The sequence below is a fragment of the Prorops nasuta genome, unplaced genomic scaffold, assembly GCF_024137725.1.
Source record: "Prorops nasuta isolate Cenicafe-Biocafe unplaced genomic scaffold, Cenicafe_Pnas_1.2 PNAS00033, whole genome shotgun sequence".
Classification (NCBI taxonomy): Eukaryota; Metazoa; Arthropoda; class Insecta; order Hymenoptera; family Bethylidae; genus Prorops; species Prorops nasuta.
The window spans coordinates 1,257,722-1,279,651 of record NW_027116830.1 but is presented as its reverse complement, the minus strand read 5'-3'; the positions used below and the strand labels follow the sequence as shown (position 1 = coordinate 1,279,651).

General features: G+C 36.1%; 2 protein-coding genes across 2 annotated transcripts in view; one reads left to right on the top strand and one right to left on the bottom strand.

Annotated features, from left to right (window-relative positions):
• LOC136783469 (uncharacterized) overlaps positions 1-21,930 on the top strand; it is a 211,430-nt gene that overhangs the window by 72,956 nt on the left and 116,544 nt on the right. The gene's annotated exons all lie outside the window — the stretch shown is intronic.
• LOC136783472 (odorant receptor 13a-like) lies at positions 18,656-20,303 on the bottom strand. Its single transcript, XM_066743665.1, has 8 exons — positions 20,160-20,303; positions 19,977-20,096; positions 19,797-19,914; positions 19,475-19,736; positions 19,219-19,417; positions 19,018-19,154; positions 18,825-18,957; positions 18,656-18,743 (listed from the first exon to the last, which is right to left on the bottom strand). Exons 1-8 carry the CDS (start codon positions 20,301-20,303, stop codon positions 18,687-18,689), a joined length of 1,170 nt encoding a protein of 389 aa, XP_066599762.1. The 3' UTR covers positions 18,656-18,686.

Genomic DNA, 21,930 nt, shown 5'->3' with positions numbered 1-21,930 from the left:
CAGTGAGTACACCCTAATTACCAACCCAGATTGTAGGCATTAAAGCTAACTAACCAGGATGCTTCTCCAGCGAATGTGAAAAATTCTTACAAAGTGTATTCATTGACCTTTCTTTCGTATATACTGTATATATAATATCTTTTCACAAAATATCTTAAAAAGAAAAAAATATTTTTATTTATTAAAACATTCCACATAATTCCCAGCCAAGTATTCGCTAGAACAATCTTAACTGGTATCAAAAACTTATTAATTCTTGAATTTTTTACTCATCGTACATATAGATAAAAATTGCAGAAAACGAATAGAGCGTCGTGCATATAATTACAGGATGATTCGGTGCAAGTGCAATTTGCATACATTTATCGCGCATCTTCAGCCATTGGAAATCTCTCGTACGGCCGTGATTGGGCTTGTCTAATAATCTTGTTTACATGGCAGGAGAGAGAAAGGATCGTATCTAATGGATCTTAATAGAGTCAGTCTAGAGAATGCGATAGATTACGCTGCACTTCCGCGTATACTGATTTTCACGAGAAGATTGGATCTCACAATGATCCGCTAAAAAAGTAAACGGATGATTTTTTCAATGAAAATTGCAATCGGTGTTTCCCCTGTCAATTAGAGGGCAATTAATTAGTCCTTGTGTGACTGCAGTATATCTCCTCCGTCAATTCTCCGCGACTTTCGTCATTCGTGCGAACGCATAAGAGGCTAAAAATAGAGGTTTGGTGCGGTGAGAGAGCACCTCTTGCTGATGGAGTAGTCGTCTATCGCACGTAGGAAGCAGCGTTGAGTACGTAGGCCTAGTTATACTCTGGCTGGTACAGCTTGTTGATTATTTGTGGGCTCATCACTGAACGGAAACGGTAGCAAGCTTTAGCTGAAATACGCGCGAGTAATACACTCTGTCGACAATCGAACGTTTCCTCGGGTTCTGCAAACTGTTGCGACCCCCTTCCACTTCCTGCTATACGGACATACGTTCATTGCGGAACATTAATAATGCACGAATAAAAAGACACAGGAACACCTATATATAATTATTACATATGGTTTAATGCTAATTAATCGACGTTGAATGACATTTAAAATATTTCGCGTTTCTCGTTGAACGTTAATTGCGAAAATTCGCAAGATAATTTGCGCGCATACCAGCCTGTTATGCAAACTATGCCAATCAGTGAAAAATAATATCATAGAAACGATATTTTCATCGCTTCGCTAAATTCGAACAATGGAAGCTTCGACGTTCCGTCGAGGAAATTGTGCCTGATGCCTAGTAATTAATCGGTTTTTGCTGATTTGCGTCAACGATTAATAGTGTTTACGCGGAAAACGGATTAGTCTAACGAAAATTGCAAGCAGAATAAAGCTTTAAATGTGTGCACCGCTAGTCGCGCTGATACACGATACACTTTTATGGAATTTTGATGAAAACACGTTTGATATACTGCTTCCAGTCTTAATTGAAAAATAATTAATCAGGTCCATGTCGCGTCGAGCCAAGATCGGTCCAAGTGTGTTGGTTTGATTTCAAAGTAAAAATTCCACAATTCGCTGGAATAAACTGTCTTGCGACATAAAGTTTCTGGTTTAATTTACGGGGTATGTCCAGTGAAAAATAAGTGATATAATGATTCATTAAATCCCATAGGTAAACAAGTTGGTACAGCCAGTTTATGCTCGTTCCGAACTCTTCTGCAGCAAACTGACTGGTGCTTTCCGCCGTTACGGTTCCGCAAACATTTGCGGAGCTATCGAGAAATCGAGTTCCGGTTTACAGTGTCGCCAATAGCTAGGGAAACCTGTACAAGCAACTCGACAAAAGGATTCATTCCAGTTTTGGCTTCTTCATAAAGCACCCATTGCGATCCTGCGGCTTAATTTCAGATCGGTCGGAGAGTGGAGCTGTTCGAGAGTCGATAGTCGTTAAGCTCGGTCAGAGCGAAATAGAATTTAGTCGTATGTGTGTAGGTGGTGGCGAGAAATAGGGGCAGGAAAAAACCGATGGAAATTTAATGAAAGGAACCTGGGTGAAACGTGTCTAACGAAGGGAAGTTTCGTGGCCGAAATGTTCTCCGTCCGATCGTTATTATATAGAAAGGACACCTTATTGACAGGCGCTATAATGAGATTGTCCACGCAATATACTAATGAAAACGCCATTGTGGTCAATTGAATTTCGTCGGGAGGCCAGATGCTGACTGGAATTGATCAAGATAAATGGTTCGATAAATTCCTAGCATCATCCAACAGGCATTCTTAACCTTAATCGTGACCGAGGTCAAAGGATTCACAATTTATCTCCCTCTAATCTCGTTAGTCCTGCGTGTCTTTGGGAGCAAGGTAGAAACATCCTCACTTCGATATGTGCTTTGGAGAGTAAAGGTCTGACTATATATTAAATCTCTACTATCACTTGGTCCCTCTCTCTCTCTCTCTCTCTCTCTCTCTATTTCTTCAGGGTTAACGCAGCTGCCTTACGATACTTTACATTTCACGTCGACCACTTCTCTTCTCCTGACGTTGGGCTAGGTCAGGTTAGTTTAGTTTAGTTTAGACAACACGGATGGTAAAACCACGAGCGCAGGTGTTTCCTGCAGCTTACCTGTTCGTGTATCGTCCTCGATGAACGATTTACCGTCGCGTGTCGTGATCCCTTCAAGATCTATCCCGCTGTGATCGTATTATCCCGAGGACAAAGCAAATAAACAGCAAAATCTCCACTGAATAAAGTACAAATCTAATCTGCAGTATTATAAAATCTTTAGCTGATCGTATTATATTATTATTTCTATATGAATAATCTGTAAGAATGGAAATTCGCACGAGGACACCGATGAAGCTGAAGAATCGATGGTGGTTAATGTTGTAAAATAAAAATCCTCCTTAGGATGGACGACCACGAGATTCAATCGACGGTGGAGTCGATACTTGGGCCAGGAGTGAAAGTCGTAGATTGCGAGAAGAAGTCCTGCATGCAGGAGGAAGAAGTCCTGCTGATAAATGGCGTTCCTATACCGCTGGAGGGACCGGATGGAGTCGCCATTAGAGAGGCTATGATAACTGGCCAGGTGCCACCCTGTGATCTGTTAAATCAGATTCTCGTTAAGGCTGGGATATTAAGGTAGTATCGTGGATCCTATCAGCCTCGTTGCTCCAATAAATTTTGTAACCCTTAAAACCTCTGTTTTTTTTATCTATATACACACCCTTGATATATATCGTTGTGCAAATAAAACAATTTCAAGTAAGAGCAACGAGTTGAAAGAAATAACTCGACTTCACGAATCTCTTCCCACAGTGTCCTAAACTCACGTTTATTCTTAAAATCATAATTCGATACGTTTCCAAGCGCATGCGCTTGCGTCGGGATTCGAGAAATCGAGGTATTCTTTGAAGGGATATTAAACTCGCGAAATTGGATCCATGGTACTATCCGATAACCTGGTTGAACGTTCCAAAGGGCTCCGGTACGTCTGGAGACGTCGTTGAGCGTTAAATCGTCGATCGTGACGAAGGAGGAAGTGACGGTTGCTCGAGATGGCAAAGTGGTCGATGAGAGAAGTCGAGAGACGAAGGAGAACAATTTCTATGCCTCGTCGACCAGTGAGATTTGGGAGCCAGTGGGCATAGTTCACCGGCCGAGGAACATCAAACCTTTCGATAGTTCCGACGATTCAAGGCCAAACTCGAACGCCAGTTCTGACCAAGGTTACACGACCAATACCAGTAGCAGCAACAACGTGTTGAGGGAAAGGGGAGGAGCTGTCCCTGTGGGATGCCCAATTTGCGAGGACTGTGATCCTGACTGTGTCACCAGGTGCTTGGGAGGCCTCGCTGGCCTCGGCTCCAAGGTGTCTCGAGTCCAGACGACCACATCCACGGTGAGAAACTTACCCCACACGCTCTAATTAATCTCCAATTTCCAACATCGCTCGCCTATCAAATCGCATTTTGCTAATTGCGTCGCTAATTATAGTCGCGGACCAACGCAACGCATGCTCCTTAATCTATTGACCCGACCTTGTTTTATGCTTGCTTCTCTAAAAATCCTACAAATTTTTGCTAAAGTTTCGCTTCCTTTTCATTTATCATTATATGACCATCCAGATGCTAGGATGGAAATATATAACGAATTATCTCATTCTTCTATGATTGAGAAAAGCGATAATTATTCTATCGATCGATTTTTATAGGTTGCTTCGATTAAAAATTTACTGCTTGATCGGTTACTAAAATAGAAAAAAGCTTCAGGATTATTTTTTATCGAATATTTCTGCTTATAAGAACTATTTTTTCTCTTTTTCTCTATATGTTAAAGTTACGGAAGCTTGTCTGGAAAAGAAATGTCTCGCAAATTCCACGCAAGTTTCAGGTCCAGTTTTCTTCCTATTCCACTTTTTTCTTGCGTCGAATCTCCTGTTTGTACAAGCGCGAGCGACTCTAAACCGTCTGGGCTAATAGCGGACTTTCTGCATTCTATGCTGGCTTGAGGTTATGGAGGGATAGAGAGAAAGAATTGAGGTTTGGAGAAAGAGATGAGAAACTGTTATGGAGAAACGAGTCGCGTAAGCTGCCATATAAGACTCTTTGTCGGCTCGCTTGCTGCGAAAACCTATATAGTACCTCTCTCTCTCTCTCCTCCCCTCTTATAGTCAAACCAGGCCATTGAAAAATTATACACTCGAGGCATCGCCGTAATCGCTTCTTCATTATTTTCACACTAGTTATTACAGCGCTCTCGATCAATCTGCCGATTCTAATATCGTTCTCATTGCTCGGCGAGCGCCAGAAATAACTCGGATCGCCTGAAATCTTGTATTTGAGGAGCGCGTATGCTAAAATGCTCAAATATTGACTTTAGCATTACACGACGTTGATGATCCGAGGAAGAGGGTGAAATGCAAATGGTATCCGGCGATAAAGGCTGTTTATTGTCTCGCGAAAGCAACGGGACGTTAACCCGTTGTGAAAACGTAGACTTATTTCGAATTTTCTTGTGGGAGGAGGAGGAGGAGTGGGGGGGGGGGGGGGAGGCAGGAACATTAAGGAGTGTTTTCTGTACGAACGGGACTGACTGTACCGGGCAAGGCGATCGAGTCAAGTTCAGTGAATGGTAAGTAGGTGGTCGAGGCAAGGAAATGCGATGCGAGCGAGCCAGCCCCCGGCCGCCGCAAGAAAACGTCCTGTCTCGTCACGTGCCAGTATGCGTTACTTACCTATCTGGAAGAGACCGAGTAACCCGCGATATCCTCTTACGGAAATCTAGAATTCTGCCCAACGCATTTTTTATCAGCTTGGACGATACTCCGTCATTCGCGCTGCTGTGTTTCCTGCGCTATTCCTCGTCTTTAAACCAAATTTACTCTACTAACTGTCAGGGGCGGAATGAGAAAAGACGCGTTTATTCTGGAGAACGGTGTTTGACGGGGATTGGAAGGTTTCAAAAATTTTGGTGTCGTATTTGTGCTTCGTTGTATTATTAGTTGTAAATTCCTCATTTTCCTAATTAAATTATTTTTGAGGTATATTATTAGCACGCAGCTTCGTTTTATGCTTGGCCATTATCGGCTATAAATTCACTGGCTAGTCTTATATTGTGATACATGGGACTTGAGATCGCGCTGAATGCACCTGTAGCCGAATAACAGCACGTAGGAAGTAATATATTGCTGGAGCGATAATGATGCATCCACGCATTCTACGCCACGCCTCCTCAATTTGCATTGAATTATACGGTTTTCCGGCTTTTAATTTTTCGTGGATTCTTATTTGAAAATTTTCTTTTCGTCTGGAAATGTATCACACTGATTTCTTAACCCTTTGTACTCCGCTGTTCTCTCTTAGGAGACATAATGCTTCCCGTGTGAAAAAAACTGAGTTCAAAAGGTTATATAATAGTCCATAGTTGTTTTTTAAAGCGAGAAAAATTTATTGGTCGAGATTGCAGTTTAAAATTTGCATAGAAAATAATGCTCTAAAAAATTAATTGCGTGCTAACGTTGTTAAGGTAGTTTCTTAACTGGGTAAGTAGAGATCTGCATTACCGACGGAGCTTCATTCTGATAAGAGAGTTTACTCCCTCACCAACAAGTCTCGATACCGACGCACGTTTGTTGGTATTAAAGTTTGTGTGGGATAAACGTGTTCTATATTTCCACCGTTTGATGTTTTAAGTACTTGAAACGACAGTTGATAACTCCAAAACGAAACCGAAGGAAGAGACTTAAGCGGGAATGTTGGCTAAAGAATTTTTTTGAATTTTTAGCCAGCATTTCTGAAACAGATAAAAAGTAGACCTTAAGATTTAAAAATTATACAAATTATTTATTTTCCCCGGAAATATGCCGCTGATATTTTAACTTGCGAAGATAAACGTTTCGATTTTCCACGTTGGTAAATGGGAAATTGCCATGTAGGCGAAAATTCATTTTACCAATAGTTAACAATTTTCTCGACAGGACAGAAAATTTCTCATCCTCCGTTAATAACCTTAGAAAATGTTTTATCATTTTAAATTAAATGTTAAAGCTCACAATTTGTTTTATCATCGAGTGTTGTTAAATATTTTATCAATTACAACGATTGAAAAAGTTAAAAAATATTTCTAGAGGAACAATATTTCGATAGGTCGATTATAACCCTTCCATTATCCAACTTCGCGTCGATTCCCATTTTTAGAAACACGTCAAATTCACTAAGCAGGTGCTGCGATAAGTGACAGTTCTCGAATTTCGAAGCGACAGAAACATGACAGTGGCTGACAGAGGCTGAAACGTGATCAGCCTACGCCTGTGGCTTATATGGAATTACTCTGTCTCTTCTCCGGAGGTTGTAACCTCTACTCGCTCCTACGACCTGACATTCCTTACGTTTCCTTCCGGTTACGTGCTTGCACCCTATCTACGGGGGTTCATAACCGCATATGCATATATGATCTGTACACGTGTACAGTTCCAGTCTATGCACATTGCTTATAAATTCTGTTTTCGTATCACCTGCACCACCCTCGTTTCTTCGATCACTTGCTCTTTCAATATTAATATTTTTATTTTAATTCACAGAGTTATATATACTCGGTATAATAGCTATGTGTATAACTCAGACTTATCAACACGATAATACAATGATAAAATAAATACTCTACAGTATAGTAAATTAAATTGTAATCATCATTTCACAAATGTACTGCAATACTATTTTAATGTTTTCGTTTGTTTCAGGTAAGCTATATCAAATCCCACGCACTCCGAACCTTTGTTGGTTGCAAAATTTACGTAAGTTGCAATTTGAAAGTTTGCATAAGCTAATGAGCTACTTTGATGGTATTAGCCTCGCATCAGTCGGGCGTTACAACTCTATTGAAGCATGCTTTAATAACTTCTAATCTACGTTGAATTTTAGTTGCCACATTCTATATGATACGAGGAAACGTACATACGCAGTCGTGATACACGAGATCTGTCTTTAATTTGCATTTCCATCTACGAATTTCAGATTTACCACATTCTCAATAATTTATCAGCTAGGGTACCATGTCTTATTACACTACATCGCCATGCCATTCAACCGATTACCCATTAATTACTTTATTAATTTGGTTTATTTATCGAGAGAAAAGTCACGTTGAAAAGCGTTAGAAATAAGCTGATACAATTTTTAGGTCTTGTAGAACCGTCCACAAGCATCGAATCAAAATGCTAATTAAGGTATTTAGCAGTTGAATTGTTTCGAGGTTATTGATGGAAACTAATTGTTTCGGAAATGCGTATAGGTAGGTTGGTAGCGAGGGCTCGGGGGAAGGAGGGGGAAATCTTGGAATGGAGAGCTTGCGAAGTCGATTACGGGATGTCGGCTATCGGCGGATTTTCACATCGCGATCGTTTGGCTGACCGAGCGGGAAACGGGAATCAGAAAACCGATCGATAAATCCAATTAATTTTCGTAACATGCTGGTCCGTAAAAGCGGCCCAACGGTAACGGCCGTCCTGACATCCGGCAAATTGCATTTTACGCACCATCCTGGTATACTATAGTATGTATACTATGGTATATATAAAAATGCTGTAAGGAAGAAGAGAAAGAATAGCGGTCACTCAAAGAGCAAACGCGATAATTATTTGAGTTTTTTTACCTAAAACTAATCAATCTATGCTAGAGTTTACAGCGTCTAGTGAGTCATATTTAAAGCCTGGTTAATTAAAATTAATTACGGATGAAAATATTTGGAGAAATTCTTTGATTTTGAAAACTTCCTGTGAAGATAGAAATGTTAAATAAAATGTTCTTGTAACACTGCAAATATATTTACACGCAATTTGTAAAACTACCTTACCAAATAGAAAATATGTCATTTTGGTTGTTTACTTTACTTTTAAGTTGATAAATTACAATAATGGCACAATTAGAAAAATAATATCTTATTCAGTTACCTAAATGCTTTACGTACAATACGTATATAGATGGCAGTAGTGGGCTTGGAGAACAGAGAAACATTACTTCTTTATTATATTCCAACAATTACCTGTTCTACCTGCATTCTTCCTTTTTCTTATACAATAAATTGTCTCCTCCTAATCAAATTAATTCATTTATTTATTATTTATTTTACTGATTACTATCAACACTTGCTCCTTCTCATAACAATTTATACGCAATAAAATTCTCCACCTACAAAGCCAATTTTCATTTCTTCAAAATTTTCTCATATTTTTAAAAAATTGATTTTATGACCAGACTCTTCTGAGTTTGTTCTATTTAGACGTTAAATCGTTGCCAAATGTTTTCATAAAATATAGAGAGTCAACCGAAACGTGCACTTGTAATTATTATACTAAGTGTCAACGGTGCATCTCAAAGCTCTATTGCATATGAATATTTCACTGTTGAGCAGTGTTAAAGCGATAAGTCGTGATAAACCAATTCCGTATAGTGGCATTCGTCAGTACGTGTGGCCAATTTTAACTTACCAATCAAATTTATATCACGTTTCTTCGTACATAAATTTTATACATGTGAACAATATGGAACTGGAAAAATTGTTTACAATAAAGCCTGCTACACGTTAAATTTGTCAAACACGAATTATTAAAACCTTTTAGGTATATGCATTTTAGCTTCCAAACTGACGTCTGTCGTGAATATTAATAACATTTTAAAAACTTGTAAAATATTGATAGAACGAATAATCGATAGGTATTTCAATTCGGCTTGTTTGTACCTTTATAGAAGATAGTATATATATATATATATAATACACTGTTGGGAAAGATAAATCCGTTTAAAAGAATCCTAAATGAGAAATTAATTAGAAAAAGGTGAAAAATTTTGCTGGATATCTTGATAGAAACTGTTGTAATGGAATGGAGTTTACTAGCAGTTCACTAACAGCAAGATCCATCTTGTACAAACCGCTGGGAGTAGACCCTGGTTCTCCGCACATTGCTCACCTAGATTCCATTTCTCTTCAACTATTAATACACGTTTTCGCGACGAGTAGTCTAGTCAAGCCGAGAGAAACATTGGCCGAAGCAGAGAACCAGTGACCAGTGGAGCTTCGCTAGACGGCCAAATAATTTGTCTATAAATTTCGCATTTATCAGTATCTTCATCAACGTCCCCAATATTCTATATACATAAACTGTAGAATAATTCAACTTTGATGATGCATAATGGAATAATAATCTGCAAATTATATTTAATTATCGGTCAAAGTGTTATAAAGTGAAATTAATTTTTGCATTGCTTAAAAGCATTTTAATTGAAACAACTGTTAATAACTGCAATGGAAAAGAAGGAAAAAGTTAAGCTTGAATATTACATTAAGTGTTTCCCGAATTTGAGTGAACGTTCCTAATGGGGACACAAATGTGGTAATAACAATTGTAAATTTACACTAGTTTTTTATTTTTCCTAAATCAGCTATACATTTGTGAAAAATATTCTCAGTGGATGACGTAGTTTTGTGCATTATACGTAGAAAAAGGAAGAGATCTTTCTCGCTCAGTGTCAGTGTCATTAGTTTATACGCCAAGAAGATATTCTTAAGAAAAAATACATTATTTTAGTAAGATTTCAAAGAGTTATTGTGTTAAAAAAAGAGTAAAAAAATATGGAATTGATATGAGATTATTATTTATCATAATAAATCGATGTTATTTCTCGAATGGACTGTGTGTCATTTATGAAAATTATACGAAATTTGAGTGAGACTTATTATAGAATCAGTGGAAATTAACAGACAAGGTTGTAAAGGGGTCATATTGGATAAGCAAACACCATAAATCTATCCTTGGAGAAGTGTCCGAGTATTCTCGTTTCGTTTCTTCGCTTGCACCTTCTCGTTGGATCCTTTTTTTTTTGCTGCCTCGGCTTTCCTCGTCGAACGCGCTTCCATCGAATAGCCGTGCCCGGTCAGATTTATCGGTTTACCCGTGGCAGACAACTGGAATACGTGTACTTTTCCGCAAGGAAAAACAATCGTCAGGATTTACGATGCTTGCAAGCTGATCCAGGATCCTTCGATTTAATCGTTAAGACACGAGAGCAGAAATGGAAGAAGATAAGAATAATAACGATTCCTTGCCAACTCTTTATGGACTTATGATCGCATTTTGCACCGGACTTGTAGGATACGTGTTATGGGTGAGCTGATATAATTTTTTTCAGTAATTATATCAAATTAATTACTTTTCTCGAAACAAAGCTCCAATTCAATTTGATATTCAAATTTATTAATGTGCGTGTAGGTATATGTATGTGTACTATCTCTATCGATCTGACCCATCGACGTATTGGTAAATCTGTAATCAATCTCGTTGATTCGACTGGCAAACCCTGCTGATGTAGGCCAACCACAAACTGTCCTTGTGTTCACCACTCAAGTCATGTTTGCTCAACAATTGTACTCCAATTTTTCAGCAGCCACATGTAACAATAATTCATGCCTCAATTTCCCTTAATTTTCAGTCAATTTTATTTACAACTTTAACAGCGATGACACAATATTCTGCTCGTGATCCTACTTTATTTATAAGAGCAATAATATGCAGATTTCAGCATTCATCTCCACAGACGACTCAAGTTTATTAAATTATCTCATCCCTAATTAAGATGCGAGTCGATTGTTTCACGCAAAGGCGAATGAGTTTTGCGCAACTTCAAGAATTAACTTGTCTTGCAGGCTTAGAGATATTCATAATTTTACCGAGGAAACTTAAACGAATTTTACACGACTCGTCGGTGGTAGAGCATTTTGAAAGTCGCATCAGCTTTAATAACGCCATAGTATAGTTGTATCTAAAAATATGACGTTAAAATACGCTGGAAAAATTGTTGTCAAATTACAAAGACAATCAAGGGCAACTTTATAGCCCACGACTATCTCAATTAATTTACATTTATAATTTTATAACAACTTCGTAATAAAAACAATAAAGTTATCCTTTTTCAGCCCAATATAAATTTACAACGGTAATCATGAGTTGCAAAGTTGTCCACGATTGTTTTTGTTACGTAATATTCTTACGGTGTATCAATATTACAAATGTTAAAGTTGAAACATATTTTTGAAATTGTAATAGAAATTATAATTGACTTATTGAATTATTCTTCTTTCTTTATTTTATCATTAAGTCGAGAACCTGACTGAGGTGCTTTCTCCTGTGAAGTCGTTCAGAGAAAAGAATAACACATTTTTTGAATGGGTCAATATTGGCCATCCGCAGTCTTTTTATAAATCTTTAATCACTTTTTTACGTACGATTTTTAACCCCACTATTTTTCCTGTCTTTTGTTTTTTTTTTTACAGTTCTCCCCCTTTTTGTTCGTTCCAGTCAATTTCCCTTCAAGTATTACGAGCGCCCAGTCAGTGTGGTTATGCGTTAACGCAGACACGACAAATAAATTCGAGGCAGTTTGATTTAATGCACGCACACTTTGAATAGAGAAAACTTTAAAAATTGTCGGTGGCAAAATATATTTTTATAACAATAATTTTAACGCTTCTCTTTTCTTAAAATAAACTTTCTTATAAAAGAAGTCTCGAGCTGTTACATTAATGTTCACTGTAAGAGATTTGTAGGTGTATCAAGATTGACGGATGTATAATAAATTTTACTTACAATGATCGAGTGCACGCGTACGTTCGAATAAAGGGGGAACTGAAAATTTATACGTGGTGAAATATGTATTTTTGAGTAATCATTTTTACGCTTTTCTCTTTTCATAAAAATAAATATTTTTCGAAAAGTATATTTTTATAAAACAAGTCCAAACATTCTACGTTCATTTTCTTTTGTGTGAGATTTGTAGCTTATCAGGGCTGACGTATGTATAATGGCTGTCAAATTTTCGTGTCCGAGGAATACTTTGTATGGAGTCTTGACGACTAACGTATAACGATATAATGATGTGCCATTGCGGTGTGCGTTATGGGGACCGATTGTTAGCTAGATACACAATTACTAAAGCATTAATAGACGTATATAGGGAGACAGGATTATTATTAAGCGCATCTTCATTTATTATGCGCATGTATAAGGATCTACTGTGTGCGCGTGTTAGGCGTGAGTACACAGGAGAATGTATAGTGCAATAACGTTAAAGCATAATGGGACATTGCTAGTTGTGCAATATCCAATGGGATTTTTTTCACTGTCCAAAAATTCTGAAAATGCTAAAAAAAATCTGAATTATAAACAACGCCTAATTTTCATAATTTTTTCCCTGAATTTACAAATGTAATAAGATTTTCGCAAGTCTGATCAAAGTCATCACAGAATGAACAGATAAATTATAGTTTAATATACGAATTTAAAAATTGTTGTTTCGAGTCTCCACATGGAAGAATCGGGTTAAGCGTATCTGGATCGTGCGATTTACTCAGTTGGTCATAAAGTAAGCAGATGTTGATTTTGGTATTTCTTCAGGGTCGTCTGTTCTATTTCTTATGCTGCACTAAATTTCTGAACTGTAAATAGAACCTTCGTTGAAACTACAAACGCTGAAACTTTCAATGTAAGCATTTACGCATTGCTTACTGGTTGTGCAATCCATCTTAAAAACAAGGCTTGGATTCGTGTATTCGGATAATTTTAAATTACGCATTGTTTCGATTTAAATCTAGATTTTTAACTGGTTTAATTATTTGTTTTAAAAGCTTTTGTTGAACGGAGATATAAATATATGAGAGTGAAGTGAATTTTTTGGGAAATAAAATACTTGCTTTAAATACTTTGAATTTAATCGAAAGTACAGATTAAACGAAATAGAGAGAGAGAGAGAGAGAGAGAGAGAGAGTACAAACTCCTTTTGTCATCACACTTTTAATTCCGCTACAAACCTTCCTATTTACCGCAATCACAATAAATATCCTCCCTTTGGAGCGCACCAGCAATTAAGCAATTTACATAGTTAGCTATAAACTCTTTAGCGAAAATGTCTTCTTAACAACGTGAACCCTTATTATATTTACGTTTCACTTTAAACAGGTTTTTTTCTCCACTCGAATACCTGACAATTTTCGTATAATGTATATATATCGAGCTCTTTACACGACTAACTCTATTGTAACGTGTGGTCTCCTTAATCCGACTAAATATCGACGTTCATGTTTGTTAACCTTATCATCCTTTTCTCTCACGTTCGTGAAAATCTGCAAATCTTCATAAAGCGGCACGAAAGCCCGGAGATCCTAGAATTATACGAAAGGTACAATTTTTAATTTTAGAATTTTTAAAAAGCTGTTTAAAGTCAAACCTGGAAGGAGCTCCTGGGACTGCGATTATAGCCGAAAACTTCTGAATTCTCATGAAAGTTGGCGGGAGAAATATTTAACCCGCGGAAAGTAAGCGTTTTCGAAGCTTTTCTTTCCATTTTCTTTTGATCCATTCTTTTATCCTGACAGGCCCATTTTAAGATCAGTGCAAGTCCTTCTTCGCTGTTCCGTAGGGATGATAATATTAAGCCCCTTCGTTCAGCAAAATTTTCATCTATTTCCAGACCTAGATTCACTGGCCTCGCTCCCATCTGAATCAAAACGACGATATTTGCAAAAAATTGATTGCTTAATTTAAAAAATATTTCGAAGTATTCTTACGAGACGTGTAAGCGATTCCAGACGATCCTGTATCAAATCATTTTGCAAATGAAAGCAAAATAGATCTTTTTCTTTTTTCTCCAAAGCCTGGAATATCAAAGTAGCTGCTTCTTGCTCCATTTGTTCTACCTTAAATTGACTCTTTTTCCGCTTTTTCCTCAACGCGCTCCTAAGAATTTCATCCCCCTTTTTGCTTCCCCTAGCATTTCGTGGTCGTGCATCAACGACGTCATTTTCTATCTCTTTCTTTCTATCAACTCGTTGGTTAATACTGCTGTGCTTTTTCTTCCTTCCATTTAATAAACATTTTATGGTATTGTTCTCTGCTACTCTATACGAACAGATAAATTTTTAAGTAAAATAACTAGAACTTAAACTTTAATTAAACTTGCCGATTTATATATTTTGAAGGATATTGAAACATTCCCCGTAAGCAATTTTTTAAATCCCTCGTTGCTGCATCAGTCTCGTGTCTTTTAATCACTCCAATATGATAGGCCCAATTTATTATTTTTAATATATTTTCATCTCCAATTTTTCCCCGACTTTTTTGTATCTCCAATGGAATTGATATCTGTGTAAGTTATACAATTACTACAATTAGTTTATTTATTTTACATTTTTACACCGCATGCTTTATAATAAATGAAATATAACAAAGAATAAATTTGATTACCTGATTACCATCTGGAAATGTTGCATATTTATTATTCAACACAATAGCATTTTTCTTTCGACTTGTTTTCTTATCATTCCCAATATCACTAATGGGTACCGTTCCTGGTAAACTTTCAATTTCTCCATCACTTTTCGAAGAAATTCTATAATTGTCACTGTGGCAAGTACTTTTCGTACTTTCTTTCGAAACTTAAACAACAAAAAATAAACGAATAAACTGCATTTTCTCAAAACAATACTTTTATTTTAAAAAATAGTACGTTCGCCTTACGGGTAAGGGTAATAGACGAACATAATAAAAGTGTAAAAATCTTCATGGAATGTTTATGGTAAAATAAATAAGCAAATACTGTCCTTAAACAATATTTCCTTTAAAGATGAAAATGACGTAGTTTTTAAGTAACAAATATAAATCCGAAGGAAAAAAATGAAGAACATTCACCGCATTCCAAAAAAAAAAAACAATAATCGAATTTCCTACTACAATATACAGCTCGTATATGCAAGGTGAAAGAACCTCTTGGTGAGCTAGCTCGCTCGAGACTGCTGCCCGTTTACAAATCTATAGCTATATGTATTCCCCTAAGTACTCATCATCAGTTTCCATTTGAAAAATAGAACATTTCTCAATGGAATAATAAAATTTCTCCAATAATTTCGATCATGCCTATCGCCACTAAGACTGCAGAAATGTTTAATTTAAGAGAGGAAAAGTGACGGTGGAATCACAGAGGCAAATTATGACAAAGAATAGTAAACATGGTTTGCGAAAATATTGTTAGAGAAACTTCTATAGTTTTAAAGCCGATTTCTTCTCGGCTTATCCTAGCCACAGGACAACATATTATTTCAAGCGTCCTCTTTCTTGATGCTCGTCTGGTTTTACGTTTTATCGTGCTGGTTGGATACTATAATGGTAGCTGGACGAGGAGAGGAGAGTAATAATAAAAGTGAGAAGGATGGACGATAGAAAGATAGTAGAGAAATAAAAAGAGGGAAAAGTAGGAAGAAAGAAAAATTTCAACGACAAAAGTGTTATGCGTCACATAGCAGCTATACGTCGGTAGATAAGCCGTCGTTAAGCTGGGATTACGAGGCTCTGAATGGAAAATTAGATACTTCAGTATTAATACCAATGTCTCTGTGGCTTAACGTGTATTTTATAGCCCGACCGCGAATCAAATTAACGATCTCTTGCCACCTTATGGCTATTTGCCACTTTGCTTTGCTGCCAGTTTCTTCAAAATGCCCACCATCACTAAAGCTTATATTTTCCAGAAGTAGCTTGAAGAAACAATATATCCAAGTGTTAATAGCGAATAAATATTCACATTAGCCGAATGCTTTAATATAAGTGAAATATCTTCTAAATGAAATTATGTTATCGTTCCATTATGTTTCAAAATATATTAATTTTTATTAAAGTTATTTTGGCTGTTCTTCGACATTCTGGCGGCGTAAAAATTCATACTTTTTTTTGCACGGAATGCAGTACGGTAAAATAAGAGACTGTCAATTGTACTATCTGGAAAAACATACGTGCTTCTAATCTATGGTTTGTTAATAAGATCGTGTTGTGTATTTACTTACCGAACCGAGAGACTCTAACGATAGTGTATAAAATTTTCCGGCATATATTACACTTGGTGTATTGGTTTTTCGTAAAATAGTTATAAGCAATTTTTGCAATTTTGGAGAAGCTTTGTACCAGGGTGTATTATAGCTGAAAAATAAAACAAATTATTTAAGTATTTATAGGCACTGTTTTGCTGATTATTACACGTAGTTACATACATATCGGAAGAAATTATTGCACTATGGTCTATTAACTTTTGAGCACGGAAGATATTAAAGATGATGAATAACGTGATAACCGTTAAGAATAATATATTAGCAGTTGTTTCATATAATTGATCATAGAGTAAAACAACCTATATAAAGATTAACGAATATAATATTAGTAAATATTAATTTGGGTGTAAATTTGATTTCATTTACATTGGAATTAAAATTATACTCGCCTGAAACATTATCATACTATTAACTGCAGCGAAGATCGATAATTGTATCAGCCAACACCAACCATAACACTTATTAATTATTTCTACAAATCTATCAATGGAAACAGATTATCAAACAAGCATAAAACGAATTTAATCAGTGGAACAACAAAATTTATATACTTACTGAAGAACATCTCTGTGACAATTAACAGCATCGATGATATTTTTGCGATAAATATCTGAATCACGATTACTACGATTGATCCCGTCAAAAACATGCCGTAGACGGTGCCTAATGTAAAACAAACATTTTTCAAATGCAAAATGTCTATTGCAAATGAAATTTTTTGATGGAGCTGCTATTGTCGATATTTGATATTTTTTTGTTGCGAACTTACCCGATTACATCGAACATTCCGCAAGCATGCTGCAGATAAGTCATTTGCAGCAAATCAATCCCTATTGCTACAACATGAGCCACGCATGTAATCATAGCCATATGAATTATAACAATAGCATAATATTTATCAGTATCGAAGGGATACCCAGCCTCGAATGGAAATCCCAACGGTAACGAATCGTTTTCGGGTAAAAAAATGTTATAAACTGCTGGTAATGTTGGCACAAAAATATAAAAAGCTACGCTAATGTGGACGCAATCTAAAAATGTTTGATGTAACAAATATTTTTATTAAGCAGTCGAAAAATACTAGAAACTATAATTTCACACTACTCGTTATTTCTCACATCGATATTTGGTAGCAAATTTCTTTCCAACGACCGTGCTAGCTCGCAAAATCTTAACTTCAGCTTCCGACATCAAACGAGCCCAGTCTCTCTTCACGTGACTCATGAGGCCTATTAGCTATATTGAAACAATTGTTTATATGCCAAAATAATAATTAAAGCGTGCATTGATCATGCAGCAATAACAAAATGTTAATTACATCGTCGATAAATATCCAAAAAGCAGCAAATTTAACAAAGTAGCTTAAACCCATCAAGGCAGTCATAAACATTTTCGTAATAATAGCTACATTTATCTCACTGTTCTTAAGTTTCATGTACTAAATGAAAATTATTTCACTGTTAATTATAAGAGTATTGCAAGTATGATGAGATGAAACCATTTGAATACCTGAGTTATTTCGAAAGTAATGAAAAGAAGCACGAGTATAGATCTGAAAATTCTTCTGTACCACAGTTTTTGACCTGGCCAGAAACCTGCGAGTTGCAAGTAGGTCTTGTTTTGTCTGTAGAGATCGTGATCAAAGAGGTCCATTTTCCTCAACGGAAATCGTATAAACGTATAAAGTACTCCTTTCCTTCTATTCGCGTAGCTAAATTGAATACCAATTTGTTTCTTTTCTCTCGAGCGAGACACACGACGAAGCTTTTTATGACGTACTATAATTATGCTTAATATTTATGAATGTAGTATCTTCCGTTTGTGTCATTACTGTAATAGCTTGCGCAATCATATGCACGCGTAACAGCGAGATGAATAGCTGCCAAATGCAATTCGTCCTTACATAGTTGAGTTTTCCCTAAAAATTGCCACATGAGTCTATACTAATTTACAGAATCACAGTTATTTGATACCTGAAAAAATAAATTGCATGTAAAATAGACTCCAAGCTTTTAGGCTAAACCTCTTCGGCTAGCTATAATTTTGTATTCTTCTTTACATAGAAGAATGACAAGTGCTAATTTGCAAACATGCATTTCTACTTATCTACTTCAATTTTAGTCAGTGTGATCGTTTACAGTGTAAGGCGAACCTCCGAGATACAAGTGTACGGTACTTTTAGGGAGTAAATAAACGGTTAAATATTATTATATTTAATGATATTAATTATTAATAACAATTCTACATTACTATCAGTGGGCTGTATACGTTTCTATGCATAATCTAAAGAATAAAGCATAGTAAAATAAGATAAAGAAAGATGAATGATCTGTAATATTAATTTACTTAGGTAAGTGTTGGAAAGTTTTATATAAAATTATTTATCATAAAGTTGATTAAATTTACTTACAGCCCCAAATGTTTCAAAAGAGAGATTATAAAATTTGCCTGCATTTAACGCCAATGAGTATTTACACCTTCTCATTATTATTAAAATCAATCTTCGAATGTTTACCGAAGCTGAATACCATTCGGTTTGATATCTGTAATTTTTATTGTTGAAAGTCTCCACATTTTTATTGCATTTAAATTATATATCTTACACTTTGCCCATTAATTCTTCACTATGATTCATTAGTTTTTGGCCAGGATGCATTATAAACAAAAAGTAAGCTAAACTACCAACAGCAAAGTTTGCATACATTGCAGCTTTTCGCCGTTGATTTAATTGAGTCGCAATCTAAAAAATAAGTCAAAGTAACTACAACCTGTTCCCTTTCAATTGATAAATTATCATTACTAACTTGCATTAAAGCTGCACTGATAACCAAAAAACCAAGAACAATTTTAATGAACCATATCCATCCAAAACAAATATTAATTTTTTCAACAAACCGTAAGATCCTACGATGAATCTGTACACTGCGGACTACTCTTAAATACATCTTATGATCTTTTTTAATATCATGATTACTAATGTTACAAATGTTCTGCAAGTGGCACCTAAAACAGCAAACTTATAAAGAATTTTAAGATTTGCGCAGCAATAATAGGCCTCACCCTAGAATTTTTATCATTCCGCAAACATGCTGGATATATGTTATATATAAACAATCATTAGCTATTACTACTGCGTGACCAACGAGGATACACCCTATCATATGGAATAGGATTGAATAAAAATATTTTTGTTCGTCAACAAAGTATTCTGCGACATATGGATGCTCGTAACAGCGTGTCTCGTTCAAAGGTAAAAAAGCATTTATAATATGTGGAATGAATAAAGCAAAAATAAATAGGCAGATGCTGCAGTACTCATACACTAAAAAAATAGTATGGTACAATAATTGCCTCTCTACGTAAAACACGTTTTTCAACATACTGGTGAAAAATATAATAATTCGTTTGCCCTCCAACGTATAATGTCTCAAAATATTGATTTCTTCTTTTACATTTAAATTTTTCCAATCGTATCTCATGTGTTGTAACAAAGCATGTATCTGCATTGAAAATTTAGTTGTAATGTTAAAAATAAAAATATGTTTTACATAAAAATTGTTACTTTTCTATAGTGAAGCAAAAGAAATATATATGTGACGAGGCTGATCAAAGCAATTATTTCAGGACCAATTATTTTCATAGCTGTATCTATATCGAGACTTGTCGTTATACATTTTGATATCTGAAAAAGCAAACGTGTGTGGGTGACGAAAAACCAATGTAATACGAGACTGCTGTATCTTACCTGCGTGACTTGAAATGATAATAAAAAGAAGAAAACTATACTTTTTAACAGGTTCTTCTGAGTTTCACTCTGCGTCCTCCATATTCCTACCACAGACAAAAGTATCTTAATGACGTTATAGTATTCAGCATCGTGGAAATCCATGACTTAATGAAAGCATAGAAGAAAATGTTTGAAGAAAGTACTTCTCTTCTTATTATCCGAAGAGTTTTTTCGTTTTCACAATATTACGTAAAATTACCATAACTACACTCTGTGAAAGCAATCAGAAATTTTGCACGTAGTGGGGATAAATAAACGATCAATTTTATCTCCTGACTATACTCCACTCTCGAGTAATAGCTGTAGTTTGAGAAAATATTCCCCGATAATATCTTTCTTTCAAACCTCTGGCAATACATTTTATCAGACGCTATAGCGTTGTTTTTTTTTTGCCAATAATTTTCTAAATTGCATTTAAATCTGCAAGGAAAGTCAATGTGGTGCGTGCATTTTTTATTAACTCTCCCCTAAAGCATAAAACTGTACGTCAGTCTGCTTTGTGCTTTTGTCATAGATACATGTGCTTCGAGTAGCTCTGAAAAAAGTTTTAAAATTACAAGAGGCATTGTAGTAACAAATAGAGTGGACTTGAAATAAATGACTCCTGTTAAATGTCATTTTAAGGTAATTTGAAATTCCTTGTACCGAAGAATGTGAAAAAATCAAACCGAGCATAACTCTAATAGAACCTGACTTTTTGAGACGATTGCAACTTTCAACCATTGAAGGATATAGATCTTTCAAAACTTTGAGTGTGTAGGTTTTAGGATGGCGAGATTCTTGTTATTTCTTATCGAAACTAGTCAGAGCGTAAGTTGCAAGTAGATCGAGATAGTCTGGAGACTGAATAGGCAAATCGTCAAGTCCTTTGACCTGATTCGACCTTGATCCCATTAAGACTGCAGCAAAGGTAGTTTTGCGAAGGTGAGGTCTATGGTACCTTTCTAAGAAGACTCCGTAGAAAACTCAACTAGAGTGGCGTGCCTCACCAAGGACTTTCAAATCCTTTTTTTTTGTGGCCTTCTTAACTCTTTTTTCTTTATCTATTTCCCTCGATCGTCCCAACATTTCTTTGAGAAATACCGGAACCGACAAAACGCACCCATACTTCATCGATCCTTTCGATGCAATTCAGACTTTTTTCCCTCACAGTACTATTTTCTCTAGCTCTTCTGTTTTCCCATCGTTATCAAGCATTCTTCATTCTACGTTCTCTCACTGCTATGCAGAGGACTTTGAAGTTTTTGTCCCTTATTTCGACTATTTTTAATCCAATTACGCGTGCGGTTGGGATTCTTCCCAGATAAAATATTCCTCTGTTACGTCGTAATGTTCAATTTGCGAAGTACTTTGATACTCATTATCACCGAATTCTCGACTTTTTAGTCGTTCCAGAGTAGAAGCTTCAAAATGTTGGAATAAGTTGTGTGCGCGTCTTTGAGGTCTTTGGCTTTCTTTTCATCGAAGAGCTTCTATCGAAATCTGCTCCTATCTTGCGATCCTTTCGAAACCTTTTCTAAAAATTCTCTAATGGGAGCTGATACACTCATGGCGCATCGTGATCTGCGAGAAAGATTTTTCGATTTTGTTGCCCCGCATTTTCTTCCTTATTCTTAGGCTATGCTATCAAACTACTGATCTCCAACACTGCTTTCTCATTGGATTCTGCCTATATTTCTTTCTACCAACTCGTCCTTTCTTCGCTCAATGGCTGCCGTTGATCCGATCT

Coding starts and splice junctions, on each gene's coding strand:
- LOC136783472 (XM_066743665.1), bottom strand. CDS start 20,303: ATGGATTTCCACGATGCTGAATACTATAACGTCATTAAGATACTTTTG. Junction 20,097..20,159: donor TATCATTTCAAGTCACGCAG/GTAAGATACAGC, acceptor TTGCTTTTTCAG/ATATCAAAATGTATAACGAC. Junction 18,744..18,824: donor CTTTTGAAACATTTGGGGCT/GTAAGTAAATTT, acceptor TTAATATTACAG/ATCATTCATCTTTCTTTATC.